Source organism: Eriocheir sinensis, chromosome 39 (assembly GCF_024679095.1).
Source record: "Eriocheir sinensis breed Jianghai 21 chromosome 39, ASM2467909v1, whole genome shotgun sequence".
Lineage (NCBI taxonomy): Eukaryota > Metazoa > Arthropoda > Malacostraca > Decapoda > Varunidae > Eriocheir > Eriocheir sinensis.
This window is the reverse complement of record NC_066547.1, coordinates 960,819-988,101: the sequence shown is the minus strand read 5'-3', so window position 1 is coordinate 988,101 and position 27,283 is coordinate 960,819. Positions and strand designations below refer to the sequence as shown.

General features: G+C 42.5%; 1 protein-coding gene across 1 annotated transcript; it reads left to right on the top strand.

Annotated features, from left to right (window-relative positions):
* The first annotated feature begins 5,909 nt into the window (after positions 1-5,909).
* Positions 5,910-25,703, top strand: LOC127008851 (uncharacterized). The gene is made up of 7 exons (XM_050881226.1): positions 5,910-6,062; positions 15,259-15,566; positions 15,686-15,803; positions 16,531-16,617; positions 18,980-19,191; positions 23,186-23,338; positions 25,128-25,703. Exons 1-7 carry the CDS (start codon positions 6,056-6,058, stop codon positions 25,230-25,232), a joined length of 990 nt encoding a protein of 329 aa, XP_050737183.1. The 5' UTR covers positions 5,910-6,055; the 3' UTR covers positions 25,233-25,703.
* The last annotated feature ends 1,580 nt before the right edge of the window (positions 25,704-27,283 follow it).

Here is a 27,283-nt window from a genome sequence, read left to right as displayed (position 1 = left end):
TATAAAATGTAGTAGTAGAATAGTAGGCTGCAGGAGATGAAACCCGGCAGGCCACATTATTTACTATCGTGATATGATTACCTCGGCTATGACAACGGGATAAATAATACGTCTGTTATAAGGCTAAAGGCCGAACGTTTTTTTTTTTCTTCTTTATTTTGGTGAGTAGAGGAAAAAAAAAAAATCGATCGTTCCGTTGCCGCTGAAGTGTGAACAGTTATTTTTTCTTCAGACTTAAGTTGTGGGTACCATTAATATTAATATTCGTAATGAACATCACTGGGTGCCGGGAATCGAACCCGAGCCTTACGAGTAAAAGCTAGCCAGGATATTTTCACTGTGTTATTGCAGTTCCTCTAATATTAATATTATTTACAAAATGAATTGCTTAATCTTCCTATTGAAGAAATGGGGTATTATATTGAACGTGTTGGCGGTCTAATTTCCGGACACGGATTTTTTTTTTTTCCGGGCAAAAAACAAGAGTTAAGGACTGGTCACACGAGCGTTTATTTCGGCAATTTTTTCACAATTTTTTCATCGATCTCGAGAATTTTGCCATCGGCGGCACCGGCAAGTCTAAATTACGGTTTGTGTTCTCGATATGGAGGATGACGAACATGGGCGTCTTGTATTCCCGATACTGAGAACGCTTCACCTTTTCCTCCTCCCACTCTTTCCCCTCTAATCCCCCCTAATCCTTTTCCTATTCCACCTCCTTCTCTCTCTCTCTCTCTCTCTCTCTCTCTCTCTCTCGCGCGCGCGCTGCTGAAGTATGTTTCCAAATCTTTCCGTGTGACGACTGACGAACTGGTGCACAAAAGCGGCTCTGTTGTGCAGTCAAGGATCTATATATTCTAGAATTGCATTACAAGGCATGCATTGACGCTCTGACCTTGAGTGGCGCCACTGCCTCCTCCAACAACTCCCTTATCATATTTATAAACAAATGAAAATAAACATATACAACGAAGGTCTCATCTTAGCCTACACATCAGTGAGGTGACGTGTCCCTGTGGCGCAGCGAGGCTCTTCTTGTAACCCGCGACCCACAAAACCCACACCCACACACATAGTACACACAAAGCCCCGTTTTCTTAAACTTCTAAAATTTCGTTTCGTAGGTTAACACACCACTATGGTGTGCTAGGACCCGAAAGTTATGTTTCGATTTCTTAAACACTCGCACACCCAGCATTGTGTTGTTAGCTAGACAACCACAGTCGGGACCCAGCATACCACAGAATTGTGGACGATTCGTAAAGTTTGGTAGCTCCCGCCCTAGTAGGTTGGCTGACCTGTGTATCAGCTAGCGGCGCACTGTTTAAAAATGGCTATGAGAGACTAGACCACCCTGCTTACTTATGCACAAAAACGGTTTCTAGTGAAGCAGATAAGAGACAGTCCGGTTGTGCACAGGAAACCATCCGACTACAATGCTGTTTTAGCATGAAATACAGCATGGGAAAGCCTAACCTAATTATGAGTCAGTTACCCGTGAAATGTCAACACGTTACGTTCTCCCACAAGGCGCCCCGAGGCCCCACTAACTTTTTAAAAATCGCTAGCGGCGTTTCTAGCAATTTGTGACGCATAGGCCTTTATATGGGGTTCAAAATGCATAGAATAATGACATTTAACCGATGAGAAGTGTGAGAAGTACCGCTGTGAGACGGAGAATAAAGTAAAATATACCCAATTCCCTGCTGCTGACCTACAAATGATTTGCCCGAATGTGGCGTTAAACTAGAATTTTACTAGATCGACATTACTGATTTCCAGCTGTATAGTAGGCCGTGTATAAGTATACTCGATTATCATGTACGTATTACCAGTACATATTTCAGGCCTTGGAACATTTTAGTGGTGTCATTCATCTCATACAAGAGCTTGATGATGAGCAAATTGAAGAAATTCGACGAATTAGATTACCCCACACAGTTTTACGGGATCGCAGTGACCCAAATGACGTACCTCACAGAAGAAAATTTCATCTAAAGGTGGTGATCTCATTCATCTTAATCATAATAAACTATATTACTATACTGTATTTATAATCGACTCCTTACTTACTTCAATACACGCGCGACCACGCATGTTGTTTTAAAATCTTGTACTTGTTGTGATTACAGAGTTACTGATTGAAAAAGAGAAGTGAAATAATAACAGAAGTAAAATGATAGCATATTTATTGATTATTCATCAGTGTTTTTAATATAATGAATATATTTCTTACATTTCGTTTCTCTTTCGGGTGGGTATGTATAGTCGCCCCATGTTGTGTGGTAGGTCAACACACGAATGTTCCAATAATGTAGGATCCTACCCATACACAGAACGGCGTCAGATGCGTTTATGAAATCCATTTGTGGGTGTTTACCTAACTAACAATATGGTATCCTGGGTTTACACTGTTTAAGGTACAACTACACCCCTTCAAAAAATCCCAGATCACCAAAAGTGCAGCCGGCGGTAAGACATCAAAGAAGATTTAACTGCCCTGCTAATCTCTTAATTGCCTTTACCTGCTGCCGCTCCACATATATGTCTAGGCGCGCCCTCTTTTTCGACTAGCATCGTGTGACCACACCGGAGGCAAAATCACCGGCGTGAAAAAAGTGCCGGCGTCAAAAGTTCCCGAAGTAAATACTCGTGTGACCCAGCCTTTAAGTGTAAGAGTGCTGAGTTGTAGTTTTCAATCTCCTTGGTAACAATAAATTTAACAAAAAAAACTAGATGAATTTGTGAAAAACGGTAGTTTCTGATTGCTAATTACTTGATGCTTACTTACTCAGATGTTCCTTATTTTACTATAGTACATTGTAAAAACGGTCAACTGCTTTTCATCAGTTTTTAGTGCCTTGTTCTCTGCAGTAAACGTACCTGAAAGAATAAATTTTAATTTGAAGTTGTCTGAACAGTACATTTATATGTATTGTTGTGCTGGAAACTTCCCCCGGCGTCCATGGGGCTCTAGAAGGCTCCGGGAAGAGCGAGCAAGGGGGCGGGGAGCAAAGCCTCGTCCGCGCCCCGCGGGGCGCGGCCAGGCGCCAGGCGGGAAGTGTTGCCAACCAGCACATACTTTTGCTACATGTTCTTGTATGATCTAAAATATACTGTAACATTCTAGACTGTACTGTTCTGGATATATATAGGAGAAGAGGGCGAGAGGAGTACAGTCCCAGTCATAGTAAGCTAGTGGTCAGTGAAGAGTCAGAGTGAAGTGTACTACTAAGGAAGAATATTAAACTACAGAAGTTGTGCAAAGTGTTTATATATATCTCCCTCCCACGGAGTCTTGTGACGGCGACACGGAACCCAAGTAATACGTCCGGCATAACAGTATGATACATCAGTCTAAAGCGCTTAAATGTGCTTATGCCTTACAATATTTTGATAATGATCTTGAAAGCTTTATTATGACACACTTGCCATATTTTCAGTGTTACTGTTAAATACAATAACACATAAATTGGTCCTAATGTATGTCAGAGAGGCCTCAGAATTACCCTAAAAACTCCGCGCTGCTCTTGCCTCCAACCACCCAGCATTTTCAGCTGGGCTAAGCCCCCAATGTTTCAAGGTCCTAAATACGTCCCTGATTGCTATAATTGCTCTACATTAGCTAACGGTACCAGTGATGTCAAACTTACGGCCCACGTGACAAATTTGGCCCTTGGGATTGTCATTAGTGGCCCGCTGAACCTATTTCGTTGTAGGTGTCCACAGGTGAAAAAGTGACTGGAAAAAAGGGAACGGGACAAAAAAAGGTTGGGAACCACTGAGGTAGAGAGAACCTGAACAGTGGTGCATGGGTGAGTCCTGGCAAATCAGCGGGCCTGGCGTTTCAGCTCGAAGACATCAGTCTTATTTGATTAACCGTGGAAGAGACACCCGCAACAGCTGTTATCAAGTTGAAATCTGCTGGTGAACTGATTCCATAATGGTGGTCTTTCCAGTTTAGGTCTCTGTCCGCCACGTCGACAAAACTTTAGATACTTGGTTAATGCTTACCACTCTTATACTAAACTGCCCACCACCTTATTGAAACCCCTGTCACACCTACTTCAATAAGGTCGTGACGATTATTCGTCCTGGTCGGCGAACAAATTCGCAGTCATGCCGCCGAGTCTTGATGCTATTTGGCTGTGTTGGGAGGCGCTCCGAATTTTTAGTGCATGCACTAAAAATTCGTGGCGCGGCCACACTCTAAAAAATCGGTTCGCAGTTCGCGCAGTCCCCGACGACGGCGGGCAGTCGGCGTGCAGTCTGCAACGAGACGACGCGCGTTTGGGCGTGTCGGCGTTGGCATCTACAACGTCACTTGTCTTGACTGTGACGTCACGCTTGTGATCGCTGTTCCCAGCGATTTAAAATAATCCTAACAAAGCGACGATTGTCGTTCCTAGCCCAGAGGTGCTAATAGGGATGGATGAGTGGAACACGATTGTCGGACTCGTGTTCTTAGGGTAAGGTGGGGTAAGATGCCCCCCTGGGGTGAAAGGTCCCCCCTTGGTTTTGTCTTTCTTTCTTCCTTTTCTCAACCAGTCACATGATCAAGTAGGCAACGCCAACTCTCTGTGCTCACAGGAACTACTGGAGTAAACAATGAACAGCTGCTCTGGCCATCATGGGACATTTCTTCTTTTTGACTAATTTCTTGTAAGTTTTCAGTGATTTTAATGATACCTTATTAACGACAAAGAACTTTAGAGTTAGCCTGATGGCTATGGATAGCAGCTCTAAGATGTCTATACCATATTGCATGTGATTATACTCTGTCTACTTACTTGTAGGAAAGATGGTGACATTTTGTGTATATATGAATTGCCAGGGTAAGAGGCCCCCTGTGCCTTTGGGGTAAATTGCCCACAGGGAGGCCTTTTACCCCACATGTGGGCCTTTTACCGCATTATCAGCAAATTGGCAAATGGCCTTGTTTTTTTTGTGGGGGGAACTAATTGCTAATAGCAGACCTTCAGAAAAATGGGTCCAATGTCGGGGTTGTAGAAACTGGCCACATGCAGAATGTACAACTGGAGTAGGCCTAGATCTGTAGGTATGTCAAAACTGCGAGTCTGATTAGGCATTACAGTATTGCTATAAATATAATTTGTTTAAGTTTTTGAAAGGCATCAAAAAGTGAACACTTTTGAGTTGAGACTATAAGGAAGTTGGTGTTTTTAACTGCTTCAGATATCAATATTCAACAGCAAGGACATATTTTATCAAATTAATTGAATATTTAGTTCCATGTATTTTTCATGAGAGTAGATGTTCCTTTTGTTACAAAAATTCAGAAGAAAGAGATGCTAGTCTAATTTTACTAGTCTAAAAGAAGGGGATACCTTGTAGAAAATTAATTAATTGTTTAGTTTTACATTCTGTTCATTAGGAGACAAATTTGATTGTGTTCCTATATTTCACATCAAGAGAGATTTATAGGGTATAGTTTTCAAAAAGGGAATACAAATATTTTTATAATGAGAAAAACTATTTTCCTTATGTTTCTGTGAATTTTATTATTGTAAGCCAGAGTGAGGTAAAAGGCCTACCCAGTGGGCGTTTTGCCCCACATGCGGGGTAAAAAGCCCCCTTTATTATTTTTTAATATTGTCATTATAATAAGATGTAAATCATAATGAATGGATATAATATATATACCATAGATAGGCCTTAGCCTAGGCTTTCAACATAACTTTTTTTTAAAAATTCTAATGCAAAAAATGTGGCTACAACAGGCAATCTCTCTTAAGGGGGGCAACTTACCCCACCTTACCCTATGTTTTAATAAATAACATGTTCTTATGAATAATGTGTGCCTTTCCCCTGCTAAGAGCTTGTCTACGGCTTCTCGGTTCGTGTACCATCAAGTGACGTAGAGATGGGCGGAGTTTAGGTATCTAGTGCTACACCGTACGTATATATAGGCGTCGTGCCTTTCCTGTGTTCAAAGCCGCTCTGAGGCACAGCAGCACAGCCAGACCTCCACACTGCTCCCGCTGGCCACGGAAGGTAGACGCCAACCGCTCCACAAGGCACCGCACACACGACCATGTCAGGTAGATCCGCTTCCATTCATTTTTAACTTTGGATGTCAATCAGGAGGCCAAGGGGGGGGGGGGCAATAACCATTTTCAGTAATATTTTTTAAGGATATGTTTAAGGAGCTGACTTTGACATAGATGTTACTCTATAAGATGATTACTACTATACTACCTACTAGCACAACTACTACTACTTTTACTACTACTACTACTACTACTATTACTACTACTACTACTACTACTACTACTACTACTACTACTACTACTACTACACCTCTATTTCTACAACAACTATTACAACTCAACTATTACTAGGGAAGAAGGTGATGATATGGAACACTTTTTCTTATATTTCAAGCGACAACACCTATTTTAAAGGGACAACAATCGTCATAAGTATTGGCAAATGTTATCCTTATGACACATTCGGAGTTATATTGAGAAAAAAGTAAATCATTCAAATGCTACAGTTTTTATTCATGAAGATCCAAAAGAGTGGGTCGTGGAAAGTGGCCTGGTAGTATAAAACAATTTTGAAAATAACAAAAAAAGTATATCCCTTTTTTGTGAATAAATAAATAAAATTTTTACAGCGAAGTTACAAGTGGAAATATCAGTTTCACTGCCACTACACAAGACATGAGCCCATCCCCGGCACACTACACACTGAACCCGTAGTTTTCGTCATTTGGACTTTGTGAATTTTTCTGAACAAAAAAGGCATTCTGCATCGTCCTTTTAAGGATTTGCCTCTCCTACAATTTCTCCAACAAACTTCCAGTAGACAGAAAATTTCTCTCTTCTTCCTTACTAGAACTTTCATACTCATCCCTGTCTTTTTGAAAAAAGTTTATTTAATTTCGCTCTTTTTTCTCCACCACCTACTTTCTTTCCTATGTAGGTCTGCTTGACTCCATGCTGTTTCCTGGTGCATATTTATCTTCTTACTTCTAACTTTGGATGTTGTTTATTGAGCAGGTGCTTTCTTCTGGCCAACTGCACTTGAGTTTTTTTCAAATGAGGTCGTTAAAGCCTCCTTGTATGGAGAGGAAGTCAGGAGAGATAGATGGTTTCAAAGCCTTGCGTCCTTTATTTTTGACACCTTATTTACCTCTGGAACTGAAGGTATGATGTGTGGGGAGGTAAAGCCTGGAGATATGGAATGGTGGTAATATGGAACATTCTGTTCCATATTACCACCCAACGACATTTTCATAATTAGTTAGCAAAAATTCTGAGCTAACTTTTTTTTCCAGAAAACTAACTACGCCATTTTAACAAGTGATCGTATAACTCAGGGGTTCTTAACCTTTCGATGATCCCAGACCCCCATTGGATTGCTCAGTATGGTCACATACCCCTTCGCCTGACTGCTGAAATCATCATCACCTAACTCTGACTGCGCCTACAGCTCAACTATCATTCATAATATTAAAAACAGTGAAGAGTTGCAAGATGTTCGTGACAGGGTTGCCAAATATTTTAGGTGGTTTGATGTTTTCCCCCAGGCCCGTAATTTTGGCAGATTTTTTTGGGGGGGCGAGAGGGCATCATAGGTTCATGAGGTGTGTGTGTGGGGGGGGGGGGGGGCGGCGAACGAAGCGAGCATGCGCAGGTGGTGGAAAAGTTTTGAAAAATTAGCAGTTTTAGGGGGATTTTGAGGCCGATATAGAAATTATTGTGGGGTTATAGCCCCCCCTCTAGCCCCCCAAGAAATTACGGCCCTGTCCCCATATTTAGAACCACACTTAATTGCTTTCCAAATATTACAATATCTATACTAGAGAAAGAAATGTGTTATAACTGAGTGCTAATTAATTTTAGTCGCAAAACAACACAAATTATAAATACTGAATAGCAGTGCGAGTTATAATGTATTATTCTAACCATTATTAATAAATCAAATATATATTAATATTAAAAAATTGAGTCCCATACCCCCAGCATTTGGCTCCCATACCCCCGAGGGGTATGGATACCCCTGGTTAAGAAACCCTGGTATAACTAATAAAAACACTATATATTAGAGTCCATATATGTTAATTTATATAGGATAACAGGTTTTGAATCTTACCTATAAAAAAGTTTCACTGAGCAAGATTAAATAATTGCCCCTCAGAGCGCCTCACCTCGAGCGAATGACTCCAGAAACAGTTTGATGGCCTGTGGGGAACTAATGTTATGTATAAATTCAGTCACCAGTAGACAGCAGCACGTAATTTCTGAAATATGGCCTATTTCATATTACCACCCTGCTTCATAGTCCCAACTCCTCTCCTACTACTAGAACTACTACTGCGACTACTACTGCTACTACTACTATTGCTACTACTACTACTACTACTACTACTACTACTACTACTACTACAACTACTACTACTTCTGCTACTACTACTACTACTATCACTTTATTAAAAACTTTCTTGTGTGTCAAACATAATCGTAGCCTCATCGATCGACTTCTACAAGAGTGTAATTATCTATCATACCTCAGAGTATAAGCAAAACTCGAGTCATTATTGGGAACAGAAGAAATTGATTAACTTTTCTCTCGATAAGATTTGAAAGACCGGACCCGAGATAACAGATAAGAGAGGGCGGCTGAAAGTGCATGACTGGTGACGCTCCCCGATTGGTACCCGTTGACGTGGCAAGGTGACAATCTCTCTTATTTTCTATTTGAACGTACCTTACCTGACACATATACAAGGGTCTCCCGTGTGTGTGGGGTTCACACACACAACCTTTTATAACAATAAAAGGTAAAGCCTACTGGCGCTAAAGGCTAGGACGTTAAAAAAAAAGAAGGATAAAGGAATCACGGGTGTATTGAGGTGAGTTACAGTGCACTGTCTACGTGAGGTTCCTCTTTTTTTGTTTTGTTTTTTGTTTAGGCAACTGAGTGGCCGGAGTAAAACTGAGAGGAAGTTTGTCGTGGTCTTTGAAGATAAGCGTTGAAGATAAGCGATAATGTGTGTCGGTGGGAGGCCGCCAGGTGCCTTTCTCATGTTGTGCGCGCGCGCCCAACATTCTGTTCGCTTTATTTGCTGCATCGATGCATTGCTGTGAGAATTTGAGGTTTGACGCGATTTTGATCCCCAAGTCCTTGACGCATTGAACGCTTTTGAGTTTAACGCCGTGCATTTCGTAAACGAACTTCTTATTCCTCGTTCCAACTTGAAGGACCTGGCACTTGTCTACGTTAAAGGGCATCTCCCATCTATCCGACCAAGCTGAAATTTTGTGCAAATCCTCTTGGAGGCTTTGCCTGTCTTCGTCAGTGAGAACCGAGTTACCAATCTTTGTGCCGTCTGCAAATTTACTAATGCGGTTATTGAGTCCAACATCCACGTCGTTGATGTAAATAATGAAGAGCACTGGGCCAAGAACCGAGCCCTGAGGGACGGCACTAGTGACCCGCGCCCACTCTGAGTTAAATCCGTCAATCACTACTCTTTGTTGTCTGTTGCTCAACCAATTCGCGATCCATTGGTGTACTTGACCGTCAGTACCTATTTGCTTTAATTTGTAAAGTAATTTATGATGTGGGACTTTATCAAACGCTTTCTGGAAATCAAGATAGACTATATATATATACGTCCAGTGATTTGGTTACGTCATAAACAGTGAAGAGGTCGTTATAAAAGGTTAATAGGTTTGATAGGCAGGATCTTTTGTTTTGGAAGCCATGTTGTGAGTCCCCAATTAATGAGTGGCTTTCAAGGTAACTCACAATTTTGTCTCTAATTATGCCCTCAAGTAGCTTACCTACAACCGAAGTTAGACTAATGGGCCTGTAATTACCTGGAGAGAGAGAGAGAGTATTTGTCTTATCTTTCTATCATTTTCTTTGTTGAAAGATACAGAAATCTCTCTCTCTCTCTCTCTCTCTCTCTCTCTCTCTCTCTCTCTCTCTCTCTCTCTCTCTCTCTCTCTCTCTCTCTCTCTCTCTCTCTCTCTCTCTCTCTCTCTCTCTCTCTCTCTCAGCGATATCCCATGATTTTGCGTAGACATTTATTACCAAAGGCATCAATCCGCCTCTTCAAGTCCCCATTTAGTGTCCATGTCTCAAAACCATAGAGTAAGACAGGGAGCACAAGGGACTTGAAGATCCGGATCTTTGTCTTTCTACACAGATATCGACAACGCCATATACTCGTGTTGAGCAAGTCCATAACACCATAGGCCAGGCCAATCCGCCGTAAGACTTCCTGACCAGACTCACCGTTGTTATGAACTACGCTACCAAGATACGTGAAACTTTCGGAGATCTTAACGTCCTCGCCACTCACATGAACAGACTGTACTGTTTTACCTGGCAAGCCTCCAAACACCTGTACCTTGGTCTTAGCCCAGGAGACCTGAAGTCCCAAGGGCTTCGCCTCCTCGTGCGGTGCCTCGAGAGCCATCACCAAAACCTCCAGCTACTCCGCCACGAATCGTGGCATAGGCTGACATCAAGTCGCCATCTTTTCTCTGAAGAGCTCAGCTCGGCTCGAGAGTATGCGCCAATATACACTCCACTACAACCAGTACAACGAGAAAGCGGGGAACACGTATGGCGATGAGGAGCCCAGCGGCGGCGTCAAGTTCTACCTCGAGAAAAACAGCGATGACAGGCAGAAATTCAACGAAAACCAGCACTGCGTCATGCCTCTCAATCCACCTGGTGGGGCACAGGGGAACAAGCTTTTCGCGCTTGGCTGAGGTAAGCTTGACAACCTCTGTGAAGCGGAGAGAGCGCATATTCGAAGAATGAACGAAGTTGTACACCTCGGTCAGTGTCTGAAGAGCGATCTTCACTTCCTTGACGTCACACGCCTTCGTCAGAACTAGATTTTGCCGGTGGTTAAAGCAGTGGATTGGCTTGGCCAGGGTGTACTTCTTCATGAGTACTGTGGCACACCCTCTGAATTTTCCCATCATGGCACTTGCTCCATCGAAACCAAGTCTCCTGCACTTGGTCATGTCCAATCCGAGGTCTTCAACAGTGCGCAAAAGGAGCCAGGCTAAACCTTTACCGGTGAGGTCTTGGGCGTGCACAAAGGCAAGGAAGTCTTCCCTTATTTCCTCTTCGAAGTGCCGAATGATGATAGTGGCCTGCACTAAAATTCACTTTCTGCTCGCATGTGCGGAATAAGGTCACAAAGATTTTTTCCTAGGCATTTAAGTCTTGATCTATAATATTCAATATACGATTCCGTAACTTAGATACTGAAAATAAATAAAGAAAATCCTGAGTTCTCCAGAAATGCAACAGAAAGTGCCAGTTTTCGTTTTGACTCTCTCAGAAAGCGGACATTTTAGCAGATGGGGGGGGGGGAGGGGGTCGTCCGACACCCACGGCCCCTTCCCCCCCCCCTGGGTACGGCGTACTACGGCCCTGTACGAGTATATAGATTGTTAGATGAGTGCGGGGCCCATAAGAGCGCGGGGCCCTGGGCACGTGCCTATTGTGCAATGGTCCTGCAGGAGAGTGAAAAATTACATGAGACACCGAAAAATTTAAATCTTGCCTTAGCATCCCGTCCACCTCCGCATAGTAAAGCCCAAGGAACCTATAGAGGAGGAATTTTTTTAAAGTTTGGAGGACAGCATCCAGAGCTATCTAGCGGCGGCCGGCTTCGCTCCCCAGCTCTCTAGCTTTTTAGTGATATCTTAAATATATTTTATGTTTCCTCAATTCATGGGTATTTCAAATATTTTAGTTCTCCTAATATTTTTTTTGGGGGGGCCCGGGCCAGCTAGCTCCCCAACCCCGTATCTGCGCCTGCATATGCCTACAGCCGACGACACATTCCGTATTATAGTTGCAGCACATTATAAGCGAGTCAGTTATGTACAAGACTGTCTGCATACACTCAAATTTTCTGGGGGGGTGAAGATTTTTTTTGGGGCCCGGGCCCCCTGGGCCCCCCACCCCTGTATCCGCCCCTGCATTATAGGGTCATCAACCGGAGCAACCTCAATCACAAATGGCAGCAGTTGGCTGGAGATGCCCATAGCTACCCCTTGACATGGAAGCTATTGCTCATGCCGAACCAGAAGGTGTACCCCCCCTTACTGATTTCGCCACTGCCAGGCCTCCTCGTCTCAGAGAATGCCACTATGTCCACCCTCAGCCTTCTGAGCTCATCTGCTAGGTAGGGCAGTCGAGAGATTATATTAATCACATGGCACCAAAACTTTGAATTTCTATCTTTACTAAATAATAAGTTGAAGGAAGTGTCGGTCGAGCTTGATTCTTAAGGAGTCAGTCATGTTACACTGGACCATTGAAGGTGGGAGCTTATTCCATTCTCGCACTACAACGATGGTGAAGAAAAATTTGGAGCAGCCTGAATTTACTTGTTTACATTTAAGTTTTGTGCCACTATTTTTCATTCCCAAAGTGTCATCGATTATATATTACAACAATTTTGATTTGTCCATATTCGTAAAGCCATTAAGTATTTTAAAACATTCTATCAGTTTTCCTTGGAGGCTACGTTTCTCAGGAGAGAACAAGTTTAGAGTTTTTTGGAAAAAAAGTTTCTCTTAATGAATCGGTTGTTGAAACGGCCGCCAAACATTGTGCAACGTTACGCAGCACAGCAAACAAGTTTCGCCGTTAGCCAAACGTTGCGTGGGGGGTTGTGCGGATGTGGGGGGTGGAGGCAATGTTTGTTAACAAAGGAGTCATCTTAGCTCTATGTGTGTGGCCAATGTCGCCCCTGCTGCTCTGTCCTACCTTCAATGAATGCTCCATCAAACTATGACAGCTGTTTCTCGTAAATGGCCGCCTCTAGCCTCTAGGAGCTGCTGATGGGATATTGTGAGGGAGCTGCTGTTGTCTCGAGATGATGCAAGACCTGGCATGTGCTCAGGAGTATGCAGTTCCAGTCTCAAATTCGTTCAATGTGCTCAGCACCCTTGAGGGCCATGCAGAACTGTGGGATACCTTCAAACGTGAGACTCTGTGAGCTGCCAAGGAGTGCATTGGAAAGCGCCCGAGATCTAGCAGTGGATTTGCCTTGGCAGAGACGCTGGAAAATATTGAGGAGAGTCACGCTGCCAGACTTGCTGGGAATGATAGGGAATCAGGACCAATATAGGGCTCTGTCGCGTAGGGCTTGAGCTCTCCTGAGGAGAGACGAGGAGAAGCGTGTCATGAGGAAGTCGAGGGCCATTTAAATAAGAATAATCTCCGACCTGCTAACCGAGCCCTGAAGAAGCTCCTCTCCGAACCTCCCTCTCAGGTGAGCGCTATCCGAATAGATGATGGCTGCCCCATGTCGGGAACTCGATGGGCTAAGGGCTCTTTGGCCTGAGTAGTTTAAACAGTTATACCCGGCGAACCCTCCACGTGGGTGGCTTCCAGTTACTGGGTTGCAGGTGGTAGATGTAGACGAAAGCCCACCCTCTCTGGCTGAGGTCAGAGAGGCTGTGGCAAATTTGAGGGGTGGAAAGGCACCTGACATCTGTAACGTCAGTGCGGAGCTGCTCAAAGCTGGAGGTGAGGCCATGATCCGCGGGTTACATGTGGTCTTGACTGCCGTATGGTAATCTGGTGCCATTCTTCCTGACCGGAAGAGGGGATTGGTCGTCCCTATCTGGAAAGGGAAAGGGGACCCTCAGGACTGCAACAACTATCGTGGTATTACACTGCTCAGCGTGCAATGCAAAGTGCTTGCCCATCTATTGCTGATGCGGATTCGGAGCCAGCTGCTGAAGCTGCAGAGACCTGAATAGTCTGGGCTTACGCTTGGTATGTCGACAACTGACCGTATCTTAGGACTTCGCGTACTGGTGGAACGGCGACGTGAGTTTCGAAAGGGGATGCCTGCAGCCTGTGTCAATCTCAAGATGGCGTTTGATATAGTTCATCACAAGGCACTTTGCAATTTCCTGCGACTCCGAAGGATTCCTGCGAGGACTATTGGTTTGCTTACTAGCCTGTATTTTGGGTCTGAGAGTGCTGTGAAGTGTGGGTGGGGATCTTGTCCAGTTTCTTTCCCGTGAATGCGGGTGTGAGGAAGGGCTGTGTCCTTGCCCCATCGCTTTTCAACACTTGTATGGACTGGGCACTAGGCAGATTTGTGGACCAGAGTCATTGTAGCGCATCTCTTGGCAATACCAGGGTCACTTATCTTGTTTTTGCCGATGATGCAGTAATCCTGGAGGAGTCGCTGGAGGTTTTGGTGATGGCTTTCGAGGCACTGCACGAGGAGGTGAAGTCCTTAGAACTGCAGGTCTCCTAGGCCAAGACCAGGGTACAGGTGTTTAGAGGCTTTCTAGATGAAACAGTGCAGTCTGTTCATGCGTGTGGCGAGGACATTGAGATCTTGGAAAGTTTTAGATATCTTGGTAGCGTATATAGCTCAGAACAACGAACCTTGTCGCCAGGAAGTCTTACGGCGGGTTGGCTTGGCCCAAGGTGTTATGGACTCGCTCAGCACTAGTATATGGCATTGTCGATACCTGTGAAGAAATACAAAGATCCGGATATTCAAGTCCCTTGTGCTCCCTGTCTTACTCTATGGCTGTGAAACATGGAGACTAAATAAGGACTTGGAGAGACGGATTGATGCCTTTGGTAATAAAAATCTACGCAGAATCATGGGATATCGCTAGAAGGATTCTGCCAAACCGACGACTGGTTCGAGAGACCTATTCGATATAAATAACCTGCATAGTCGGTCAACGCCAACTCCGGCTATATGGGCACGTTCTGAGTGGAGGAGTCCAGGGACACCCATAGAGTTCATGTCTTAAAAAGTCAATAGATTCTGCCATGAGGTACTCAGGATAAGGGGGCCGGCATGGAGACTTGCTCGGAGGGACCCTCGGACTTGGCGTCGTAGGTTAGGCGATTCACTGATGATTGTTGTTGTCGGTAGCCATTTGGTTATATTCAGCTGATCGACTGTCAGTTTGGTTCGCACGGGAGCTGCATGGGTAAAAAGTGAACCGAACCCTGCCATGGTTTCTTGAGCGAGAAGAGTCCCAACAATGTAGGAGTTAAATTTTTCACATTACAAGAAAATCAATCTAGTTCCATGGCTTGTTTTAACAACTCAAGATTACTCCCAAACACAGGACAACAAATACTCAAATTCTACATCATAAACACTCAAAATTCATATCTCAATAAAAAATTCTAACAACACTCTTGCTCTGGATCAACACAAGGAATCATCAGAAGAAAAAAATATCCCACACCTTCTTCCAGTCTTCCACACAGACGACACAGGAGAAAAACGATGCTACAATTTTCGTCGCATCAAGACCACAGCGATAAGGTTTAGGGTGAAGGCGGAGCATGATGTTGCCCTCTGCCTGTCGCCCGTCAATGAGGAGGAGGAGGGGGCGGTGGATGAGGGCTACGAGGTGTTCATTGGATGCTGGGAGGGCGACGAGTCTGGCATAAGGAAGAGAGGGACTGGCGAAGATGTCCTCAAGGTGCACACGCCGGGGATCCTGGAGGGCGGGGAAGACTTCCTGGCCTTCTGGATCAAGATTAGGCGTGGTGTGATAAAGGTGTGTATGGAGGGTGAGGGGAATGTCATTATATGTGAAAAAAGATTTCCTTTTCATTCCGCCCAGTCACTTACATGCATCAGTCCTTACCTCCCTGCTCTCTGGCCTCTATCCACCAGGTAGGAAAGTCAAAGTCTAGGTTCGCCTTCATGACGTACAGTGATCCCTCCCTACGACACTGCTCCTGGTATGGCTACAGCACTGGATGGGGCGCCGAAGGAGACTGGATTTTCCTGGGTATGCATGTATAGTCTTAGTACAGGCACTCATTTGGGGGAGAAGTGACGTGGTCTATAGCTGTGTATGTAGGCTCACGGTATTATATTTAGATAACAAGGTTAACTTTACGGACTGAGTGAACATGCATAGCCTTTGGTACAACCACTCATTTGGGAGAAATGGCCCATGCTAGATATTCAGAGCCACGCCAGTAGTTAGGTAACCAAGGTTAGCTGTAAGGTGTGGGCTTGCATGTACTCTTCTTGGTAGAGCCTTTCATTGGGGAGAAAAAAAAAACGTATATAAGGCATGCTCTTATAGTTAGGTAACAAGATTACTTATAAGGCATAGGTGTTGCTGTATATATGATGTGTGGCAGCGTAGAAATGCTGGGCCGAGAATTAGTAAATCAATGAGTAAACAGATGCTAATTTCAAGAAAATTGTTACAATCAAATGAAAACATAACGGGGATTTCTTGTTAAGGAAGACTGTTGAAGATTTCAAGAAAATCGTTACAATCAAATGAAAACATAACGGGGATTTCTTGTTAAGGAAGACTGTTGAAGGAATGGGAGGACGAAGGGCTGTTTTTGATAATGTTTATACTATTATGAGAAAGATGTAGTTTAGATTATCAATAGCTTTATAAATGTAACGAATTAATAAGGATAACACACACACACACACACACACACACACACACACAGGAAGAAAAATGTAATACGTCATTTTCTCCCTCCCAGATGAAGAAGACACCTCCTCCTCCTCCTCCTCCGCCTTCTCCTCCTCCGACTCTGAGGCTGAGGAGGTTGATGCTCTGGAAGTCAGACGTAAGCGCTCCTTCAGCCCTTCGCAAAAACACCAAGACAGTGTTGAAAAAAAAAAAAAAAAAGCAACGGAAAACACACTACTTACAAATTGGGCAGATCCAAAACAAGGTTGATCGATTTTGGTTGTGGTAGCGTCTTAATACTACCGTCTTGAAAGAGTTTAGTAGAAGGGAGAAAGATTAAGTTTACTGATAACTTGGATTAGAAAGTTCTGGTAGAAAGATAAGCTAAGGTAGAAAGTCGTGTGTAACGAGGCCGCGCGATGGGCGGAGCCATAGGGCCGGATACCTAAACATTTTGGCGCCCAAGCACATACATTTTACAAGGCTTTCATAGGAGTTTTGGTCATTTCCAGGGGCAGTTTGACGACTCTAGTGGTAGTTTGACCTTTCTTCTGTACCATTAACCTAAAAAAACACTCAAGAGAACCCGACTGATCTCCTTTTTGGCGTTTGGAAATAGTTGGTGTGAAAGATGGAAGCGGGTAAGAATACCAAATATAGTGTTAGCACGTTCAGATGAGAAATTAGCAAGAAAACATCTGCAAAAGAGAGCAAGGGAAGCATCGCTGCTGCGGCTGAAAACAGAGGGGAGTGCATGAGGCGAATGTTCTTTGATATTTAAAGGGCTGCTGTGTTTCCTTCCGTTCCGCTATGGCGGTTATCTCGTCCTCCTGATTTGGCTTGTTCCATCCTGATCTGAGCAAGCGCTGACTCTGCTATTTTGTCCATTTCATCCACTGGACTATCTTTCGATAGCTTATGCTAAGCTTGCCTTTGATCTTATGCTGATTTTCATGAAAAGTTGCCAAAATCGAGGCTGCCATGGACCCCGTAGCTCAGCTACTATTGAATGGAGAGTATCCCATAAACCTGACCTTCAGTCCAAAGTAAACTCTGAGAAGACAGAAGGACAATCATAAGATCAAATTTAAGATTAGTATAAGCTATAAGAAGACAGTGCAGTGAATGAAATGGACAAAATAGCAAAGCCCGTGCATAAGCATGGGACAAACCAAATCAGAGGGACGAGACTAAACGCCACACCGGCACTGCTCTTTTCAATCTCTGTTTTCTCTTTATTTATTTACTGAGTCTGTTTATCAAATTTCTCTATCAATTATTATTATTATTATTATTATTATTATTATTATTATTATTATTATTATTATTATTATTATTATTGTTATTGTCGTTATTATTATTATTATTATTATTATTATTATTATTATTATTATTATTATTATTATTATTATTATTATTATTATTATTATTATTATTATTATTATTATTATTATTATTATTATTATTATTATTATTATTATTATTATTATTATTATTATTATTATTATTATTATTATTATTATCATCTTTCAATGTTCCCAGCAGCCATCGTTTCAACTGCCTCATTTTTATATCATCTTTATGTAATTCTGATGATCAGGTTTATTATATCTTGTTTCTAGATTATTTTTTATACAATCTAATTGATATATATATATATATATATATATATATATATATATATATATATATATATATATATATACTTGCAATGAAAGACGTTGCTTCATAACATAAAAATAACTGCCAAACTTTTCATCAGTCATGTTTCCTCCTTCCAGCTTTCTAATGCTAGAGTTACCCAGCATCATTTCTTTTTCTCTTTCACTGGTAAACTCGGGAATAATCTTTCTTCACCTGTCTTTCTGCCTTCCTTCGACTTGAACACTTTCATCAGGAGAGCATCAAGGCACTTACCCAACTAAATGATGAGCTTTGTCTTTTAGTCTCTCTCTCTCTCTCTCTCTCTCTCTCTCTCTCTCTCTCTCTCTCTCTCTCTCTCTCTCCGCTTTACTACGGCAGCAAGTTGCGGGTATCTCCCTCTAATTTCCTTTACCCGTCTGGTCCTGTGTCTGATTTTTTTTTAAATATCTGAAGCTATGCTAATATTCATAGGAATATAAGCACAAAAAACATAAGGAATCTGTATGGGACGCCTGACATTCAGCCCATACGGTGCAGCGCTTCGTAACTTGTGCTACTTACCCTTCTTGGCATACATTATTCTCACACTTTCTTCGAAGGGGCCATTGTATTGTTACTGACTGCATGACTGCCAAGCTTTTTTATGACATCTATCAACGTATCAGTGGGCCAGTGGTTTCCTGTGTTTTTATTGAATCTGCATTCATCTAATATGTGCATATACTGTACCGTACTGTTTTACTAACATAACCTAATTAACCTCACCCTTATTAAACGTAGTCCTTCATCCCCTGACCTCACCCTTTCTTCCTTGTTCCTTTATCTTCCTTTCTCGTCCTTATAGTCCCTCACCGTCTGTCTCTCGTGCCCCGCAGCCATCCAGTACAAGCGCCCCGCACGTTGGGTGCCCTCCACGGGTGGTTACTTTCCCCACCGGCCTGTCTCTGGGGGCGAGGGCCCCGACGGCGAGGTGTACGTGGGCATGGCGCGGCACGAGGACGCCTACTTGGTGGGCATGGTGGTGCCTGAACACAGCTGCTGCTACGTGCCCTTTGCGGGGGATGCCATACCCAAAAAGGAGTATTTTGTGAGTAATTTTGCGATTTCGGTATTTTTTAAAAGGGAACGGTTTTTTTCTATACAGCAGAGGAAAAGCTCAAGGGAAAAAAAAAAAAAAAAAGCCCGCTACTCGCTGCTCCTGTAAAAGAGTTTAGAGGAGTGGCCGAAAGATTGGTCAATTTCGGGAGGAGGGGTGTCCTGATACCCTCCTCTTGAAAGAGTTCAAGTGGTAGGCAGGAGGCATGCAGTTGGCAAGTTCATAAGAGCAGTCAGCGTGAAAATATCGATAGAAGATAGGAAGAGAGGCAACATGGCGGCGGAATTTAAAAGGTAGAAGACTGTCAGTAGGAGGAGGAGAGCTGATGAGACGAAGAGCCTAACTCATCGCCTCATCAACTCCCTTTCTCATACTGACAGTCTTCTACCTCTTAAATTTCGCCGCCATTTTGCATCTCTTTCTATCTTCTATCGATATTTCAATGCTGACCGCCTTTCTGAACTCGCTAACTGCATGCCTCACCCCCTCCAGCGGCCCCGCTGCACTCGACTTTCTACTCTAGCTCATCCCTATGCTGTCCAAATCCCTTATGCAAGAGTTAACCAGCACATTCACTCTTTCATTCCGTACACTGGTAAACTCTGAAACAGCCTTCCTTCGTCTGTGTTTCCTCCTGTCTATGACTTGACCTCTTTCAATAGGAGAGTATCAAGACACTTCACCCGAAATTGACCTCTCTTTTGGCTACTCTTCGTCTTCTATAGGAACAGTGGTTAGCGGGCTTTTTTTTCTACACTTTTTTTTTGCCCTTGAGCTGCTTCTTTTGTTTAAAAAAACATTATGCAGCGAATACTACCATTAAAAATACTACTACTACTACTACTACTACTACTACTACTACTACTACTACTACTACTACTACTACTACTACTACTACTGCTATTACTACTACTACTACTACTACTACTACTACTACTACTACTACTACTACTACTACTACTACTACTACTACTACGGCTGCTGCTGCTGCTGCTGCTTCTGCTGCTAATGATAATATTAATATATAAGTGGTAGGCACATCTTACTAAAAGGTCGACTTCGTTAACAGCTAATCCACTGAGCGAAAGCATTCTTAGAGACGTCTCACCTGTGCCTACACATAGTACAAAAAAGAAAGCACGTATCATAGCAAACGCTGTGCGCCAGATAAACTTACCCGGTCACACACAAAAAAAAAGCCGTTGTATTCATTCTAAATAGTTACTGAAATATATATTAATATTCGAAGTCACTCACAGTGTCGGACAAAGCCATGTTGAGTTAGAGTTGTGAATGTGCAGGTGCGAGGGATAAGCCAGGTCAGGTGAGGAGGGTGGTGGGTATAATCAACGTATTGCAACCCCCTGCATCTCTCACATCTCTACCCACACCCCTGTCGCTCCATCATCAGCCAACCACCTTCTACAGTCAAGTCCACACTCAGGCTCAATGGGAGGCGCGACACCGCACACGTTCAGTAAACTGAGTATAGCTAAGAAGACTGACCATATCCATATTAGCACTCGTTAAACGATCTACCAGAATTGCAGAGTTTTCCGGGATAAAAAAATATCTGCAAGTATATAATTATAGGCTTGTTGTTGTAACTGTCAAGCTTCATGTCAAGCCAAGAGAATTCTAGAAATGTAATCATAGTCTGTTTTATCTCGGGAGTGCACTGAACCACACCCGAGATCAAGGAGTGGATTTGCCCGGATACACAACACCAGTCGCGTAGGACTAGATCTCTCCTAAGGAGAGAAGAAGAGGTATGTATGTCAGGAGTCTTTCTGAGGACACTGAAGGCATTAAAACGTAAATGACCTCTGACCCGCCCATCGAGCTCTGAAGAAGCTCCCCTCCGAGCCTCTCTCTTGACTTCAAGAGTTGTCCGAACAGCAGATGACTGCCTCGCGCTGAGTACTTTCAGCAGTTGTTACATGGCGGACCCTCCAAAAGGACAAAACCCCAAACTCCTTGGTTACAAAGAGCGGATGTTAATTTACCAATTGACGAAAGCCCAGCCTTTCTTTGTGAGGTCAGAGGGGCTGTTGCAAGGTTCTCTCTCTCTCTCTCTCTCTCTCTCTCTCTCTCTCTCTCTCTCTCTCTCTCTCTCTCTCTCTCTCTCTCTCTCTCTCTCTCTCTCTCTCTCTCTCTCTCTCTCTCTCTCTCTCTCTCTCTCTCTCTCTTAAGGGATGAAAAAAAAAAAGACTATAGCAATTGTTATCATTAGCGCAGAGCTGCTCAAATCTGGATGTGAGACTATGATCCGTTGTTTGCATGTGGTCTTGACTGCAGAATGACAATCCAGTACCACTCCTACTGACTGAAAGCAGGAGCTTGGGGTCACTAACTGGAAAGTGAAAGAAAATCGTTGGGATTGCAAAATTTCAGTGGCATTACATTGCTCAGTATGTCAGGCATGGTGCCCTCTATTACTCAAGCAGATTCACAGCGAGCTGCTGAACGTACATAGACCTGATTATTCCTGGTTTACGCTCGATAAGTAAAAAACTGATCGTATTCTAGCGTTTTGCGTTCTGGTGGAGCGCAGCTTCAACAGGGGACTCTTTCAGCTTAAGTCGATCTCAAGAAGACGTTTGATTCAGTGCATCGCGAGGCACTCTGGGATCTCCTCCGATTCTAAGGAATTCCTGAAAGGATCACCGGTCTACTGAATGGCTTGTACACTGGGACTTCGAGTGAAGTGTAATATGCGTAACAAGCTTTTTATTTGTGAACACGACAGTAATACAGGGCTGTGTCTTCATCCCATCACTTTTCAACATTTGGATATTAGGTAGAGCTATGGATTAAAGTCACTGTGGAACATTATTTGGCAATACTAGAGTCACAGACCTTGTATCTTTGCCGTTGATGCAGTAATCCTACCGGATTTGTTGAAGGTTCTGGTGACGGCTCTCCAGACACTGTACAAGGGGGAGATCCTTCTGGGACTCCAGGTCTCCTGGGCCAAGACTAAGGTACAAGTGTTTGGAGGCTTGCTGGATGAAATGGTACAGTCTGTTCGTGCGTGTGGCGATGACACTGGTACTCAGGAAAATTCACATTCCTTGGTAACGCAATGTTGAACAACGGTGGATCTCGTCAAGAAGTATTACGGCGAAGTGGCGTGACTCATTGTATTATGGATTTGTTAAGCGCGTGTATATGTCTGTCGCTTGTGCTCTGTCATACTCTAAGCTTGTGAAACATGGACACTGAATAATGACTTAAAGAGACGAAATGATGACTGGCAATAATGGGAGGCTGTGGCTGAGTGGTTAGCGTGCGGGTGCAGTGTTCAGGAAGACGCGGGTTCACGACCTGCCACCGCCACAGGCTGGGATTATTCAGTCACTGCCGAGTGGCCTAACACTACCCAAATGCAATCCTGAAGACCACCTATCAACCCGGACTCTGGATTCTCTCTCAAAGTGGATCAAAGATGAGCTCCGGGGGGAGGCATGAACCAAGCAAGATGGCGCCACTATAAACGCTTGCCTGCGCCATAACGGGCATGAGCAAAATCATGGGATATCGCTGGAATAACTTGTGTCCAGTCGGCGAATATTCCATGGGACTGAATCAAGGTATATTACCTTCATATTCCGTGAGTGCCAACTCCGACAGTACAGGTGTGTGACACGCTACCCAGAAGTCGAACCTAATCATCGTGTTATTTTAGTAAGAGATAGTTCCGAGTGGAGGAGGCCAAGGTGATGTCAACAGCGTTCATGGCCTGAGCAAGTCAATGGATCTAACCACAAGGTACTTTAAATTAAAAGGGGGCCTGCATGGAGACTTGCTTGAAAGACACCAGTGTTCGTCGTAGGGTCGGGGAGACAATGCATACCCCCAGCGTACACCATGGAGCCACCAGTACATGATTGATTGATATCTATCTATCTGTATTTATACTAATCTATCTCTGCCTTTTTATCTATCTATGTCTTCAACCATCTATCGATCAACCTCTCTGCAGGTGCTCAGCAACCCCGCCAGCATAAACCTCACATGGAGCCCTGGCAGCATGGGAAAGGTGCCGTCAGGAGCGCTGCAGGGAGGCATGTCTGAAGAGGGGGAGATGCTCTACATAGGGAGAGTGAGCGTGGACGGGCAGGTCTCCGTGGGCAAGGTGGGTTGGTGTGGTGGTGTGGTGGTGATGGGCAAGATGGGCAGGTAGGGTGGTGGTGGTGATTGGGGGCAAGTGGGTAGGAATATATTATTGTTTTTGTTTTTTTACAGCTAAGAAAGCAACTCAAGGGCAAAAAAAATAAATAATGATAATGAAAAAGCCCGCTAATTACTGCTCCTTTGAAGAAAAGTTTAGACAAGTGGCCAAAAGAGAGGTCAGTTTCGGGAGGAGAGAGAAATTTCCTTTTATTAATTGTCTTTGAACGTTTTACATCTCTAATGACTATTGCCAAAGACCTCAAGAACATTATTATCATCAGTCAGTGGGACGGATGGAGTTGCATGCTTGAATTGCTTGATTTCCAGAATTCTTCACTTTTCTGTCACCCCTCCATTACACTCGAAAAATTGTTACATTACCGTCAAGGGGTATTTTACCCCCAGTTTTGGAACCATTGGGTTAAGGGCTACATCCGACATATCAATTTTTCTCTTAAAAATTGTTAAAAATAGAATGCCTCGAATAAAGAAAAGAAAATTTGATTGAAAGTGAATAATGTAAATGAAATTAAACGAGGGCGAAGAAGTTTAGAGGCTTTCATTATTTCTTGAGTTGGCAATTACTTACCAGATATCACCACCGACTATCTCTATGTGCCCAAGAAGCTTGATCTATTCTTTCAGTTATCGTAAATGGGACTTGTAACAATTACACTTCGATCAATACAATAAGTGACACTATTGTTAATGAAAATGTAGCTGATCATTCTCGTTGTTTTATTTATTTGTAAACGAAAGAAAATAAATGACTATTGAAAGTTTCTTATTAAAAATCTTCCTTGCATGAAAGCCATGTAAAATCAAGCAGTATTTGATTTAAAAACAAACAAACCATATTTATATTACAATATTTGCTGAGTACCTGTTTTGAGTGTATCAGTTTTGTTTTCCGCAAAATTTATAAAAAAACGTTAGAGCGTTTAGCATCGGGACAGAAACCGTAGCATCCATTGCTTGGATCTCCCGTTCCGCTCCCTTAGTGTTACACTCCTGAGAGTGGCAGGAGTCCACCCAAGGTCTTGGTCCACCCCACACAACAACCAGCACTGTATGTTACCTGACCGTCCTAGTGTTGGGGAGGTTTCTATAGAGCTGCTTAACGCTCTAAAATGCTTCTTTATAAATTTCGTCGAAGCCGAGACAGATACACCCTAAGCAAATACTCAGCAAATATTGCATTATAAATAGATTTTTTTTAAATGCCCAGTTCTGCTTGATTTTGCAGGGCTTTCATTCAAGAAAGATTTTTAATGAAAATAAGCTTCAATTAGTCATTTATTTTTTCACGTTTACCAATAAATAAAACATAGAGATTAATCAACTACATTCTCAATAACAATAATCTCTCTTATTGTATTGAAGTGTAATTGTTACAAGGCTCAGAGAAACACAAGTAATTTACGGTAACTGAAAGAATAGTTCAAGCTTCGTGCGCATAAAGACGTAGTCGGTGGTGACACCCGTTGGCTGGCCACTCTGATTATACCCCATTAAGTAAGGAAGAGCTTGAAATCCGGCTGAAAGAAATATACAGGCAACATATATCGCACTATTCTAAATTACATGAGGAGCCTGTGTGGCGATGCACTTGGTCTTTAATACTTGCAGCAATAAGACAAATATTATGATTCATTATTTTTGAAAATATATTGCCCCCCAGCGCCGCCACTTGGCTACTGGCCCGCCAGGGAGTAGTGAGGTTCTAATGTGCTCTTCCTCTTGTGCCACAGATCCACCCGAGTCACGCCGTGTGCTACGTGCCCTACGGAGGTGCCGAACACGCACACAAGAACTACGAAGTGCTGTGTGTGGATGCTGTAAACGTCAAGATGTAGAGACCCCCGGATATATATATATATATATATATATATATATATATATATATATATATATATATATATATATATATATATATATATATATATATATATATATATATATATATATATATATATATATAAATTTGAAATGTTCAATGTATGTTTTATGAACATTAAGATGTAACCACGCACATAGGCTACTGATCTATCCCCAAATATGTTTATGCATGCATTATGTTGAGTTTGTAAACAATTCTTCTAACTTTGATTGAGAGCTTCTTAATAATCAAATTCTACAGACAATGATTGTGTCTATCCATATATCTATCTATCAATGATTACATCTATCTATCAATACGTATATCTGATTTCTGGGAGTTTATGATGAAAGGATGAAGACCATCGTTAAAGTGTCTCTTTTGACGAGGTTTTCACAGCTTGGCAAGCTGCCATTACTGAATAAAGATAAAACATAAGGAAATAAAATATTACTTTCCCTCAAAATATATCATGTAGAGCAGTGTCTGTCTCGTCTCAGCGGCACCACGATACCTAGGCAGACACCCCTTGAAAAAAAATTTGTATGTAGATTACAACAACAACAACAGCAGCAACAACAATAACAACAGCAAAATAAATAAAATAGAATAAACTATATAAATAAATATAAATAAATATAAGACAAAAGATATATATATATATATATAGATATATATATATATATATATATATATATATATATATATATATATATATATATATATATATATATATATATATATATATATATATATATATATATATATATATATATATATATATATATATATATATATATATATATATATATATATATATATATATATATATATATATATATATATATATATATATATATATATATATATATATATATATATATATTATATATATATATATATATATATATATATATATATATATATATATATATATATATATATATATATTATCCTTTTTATTGGTTTGATCATTTTCACGAGCCGTGCTTGTCCTACCTCGTCAATGGGATCGTCTACCCGAGGCAGAGTGAAGGCGTCTGGTATGGTTACCGCGGTGACCGTGCGGTAGTCTGTGTTCTGTCTGTATTAAAAGAAGTTGAGTAATGCAGAGTGGAATCATCGGCGTAGGAATGGATAGGACAGTTCGTTTTGGAAAGAAGATCATCAATGAACAACAGAAGAAGAGTGGGAGATAGGACAGAACCCTGTGGGACACCACTGTTAATAGATTTAGGGGAAGAACAGTGACCGTCTACCACGGCAGAAATAGAAAAAGAACGGTCAGAAAGGAAACTGGAGATAAAGGTACAGAGAGAAGGATAGAAACCGTAGGAGGGTAGTTTAGAAAGCAAAGATTTGTGCCAGACCCTATCAAAAGCTTTTGATATGTCCAGCGCAATAGCAAAAGTTTCACCGAAACGGCTAAGAGAGGATGACCAAGAGTCAGTTAAGAAGGCTAGATCACCAGTAGAACGCCCCTTGCGGAACCCATACTGGCGATCAGATAGAAGGTCAGAAGTGGAAAGGTGCTTTTGAATCTTCCGGTTAAGGATTGATTCAAAAGCTTTAGATAGACAAGAAAGTAAAGCTATAGGACGGTAGTTTGAGGGATTGGAGCGGTCACCTTTCTTAGGCACAGGCTGTATGAAGGCATACTTCCAGCAAAAAGGAAAGGTAGATGTTGACAGGCAGAGGCGAAAGAGTTTGACCAGGCAGGGTGACAGCACGGAGGCACAGTTTTTAAGGACAACAGGAGGCACTCCATCAGGTCCATAAGCCTTCTGAGGATTGAGGCCAGAAGGGCATAGAAAACATCATTTTGATGAATCTTTATAACAGGCATAAGGGAGTCAGAGGGGGGATGAGTAGGAGGAATATGCCCAGAATCGTCCAGAGTGGAGTTTTAGAAAAGTTTGAGAGAAGAGTTCAGCCTTAGAGATAGATGAGACGGCAGTGTTGCCGTCAGGATTGAGAGTGGAGGAAAGATGAAGAAGTGAAGTTGGAGGAGATGTTTTGGCTAGATGC

Coding starts and splice junctions, on each gene's coding strand:
- LOC127008851 (XM_050881226.1), top strand. Junction 15,804..16,530: donor AGGAGACTGGATTTTCCTGG/GTATGCATGTAT, acceptor TCTCCCTCCCAG/ATGAAGAAGACACCTCCTCC. Junction 23,339..25,127: donor GGCAGGTCTCCGTGGGCAAG/GTGGGTTGGTGT, acceptor CTTGTGCCACAG/ATCCACCCGAGTCACGCCGT.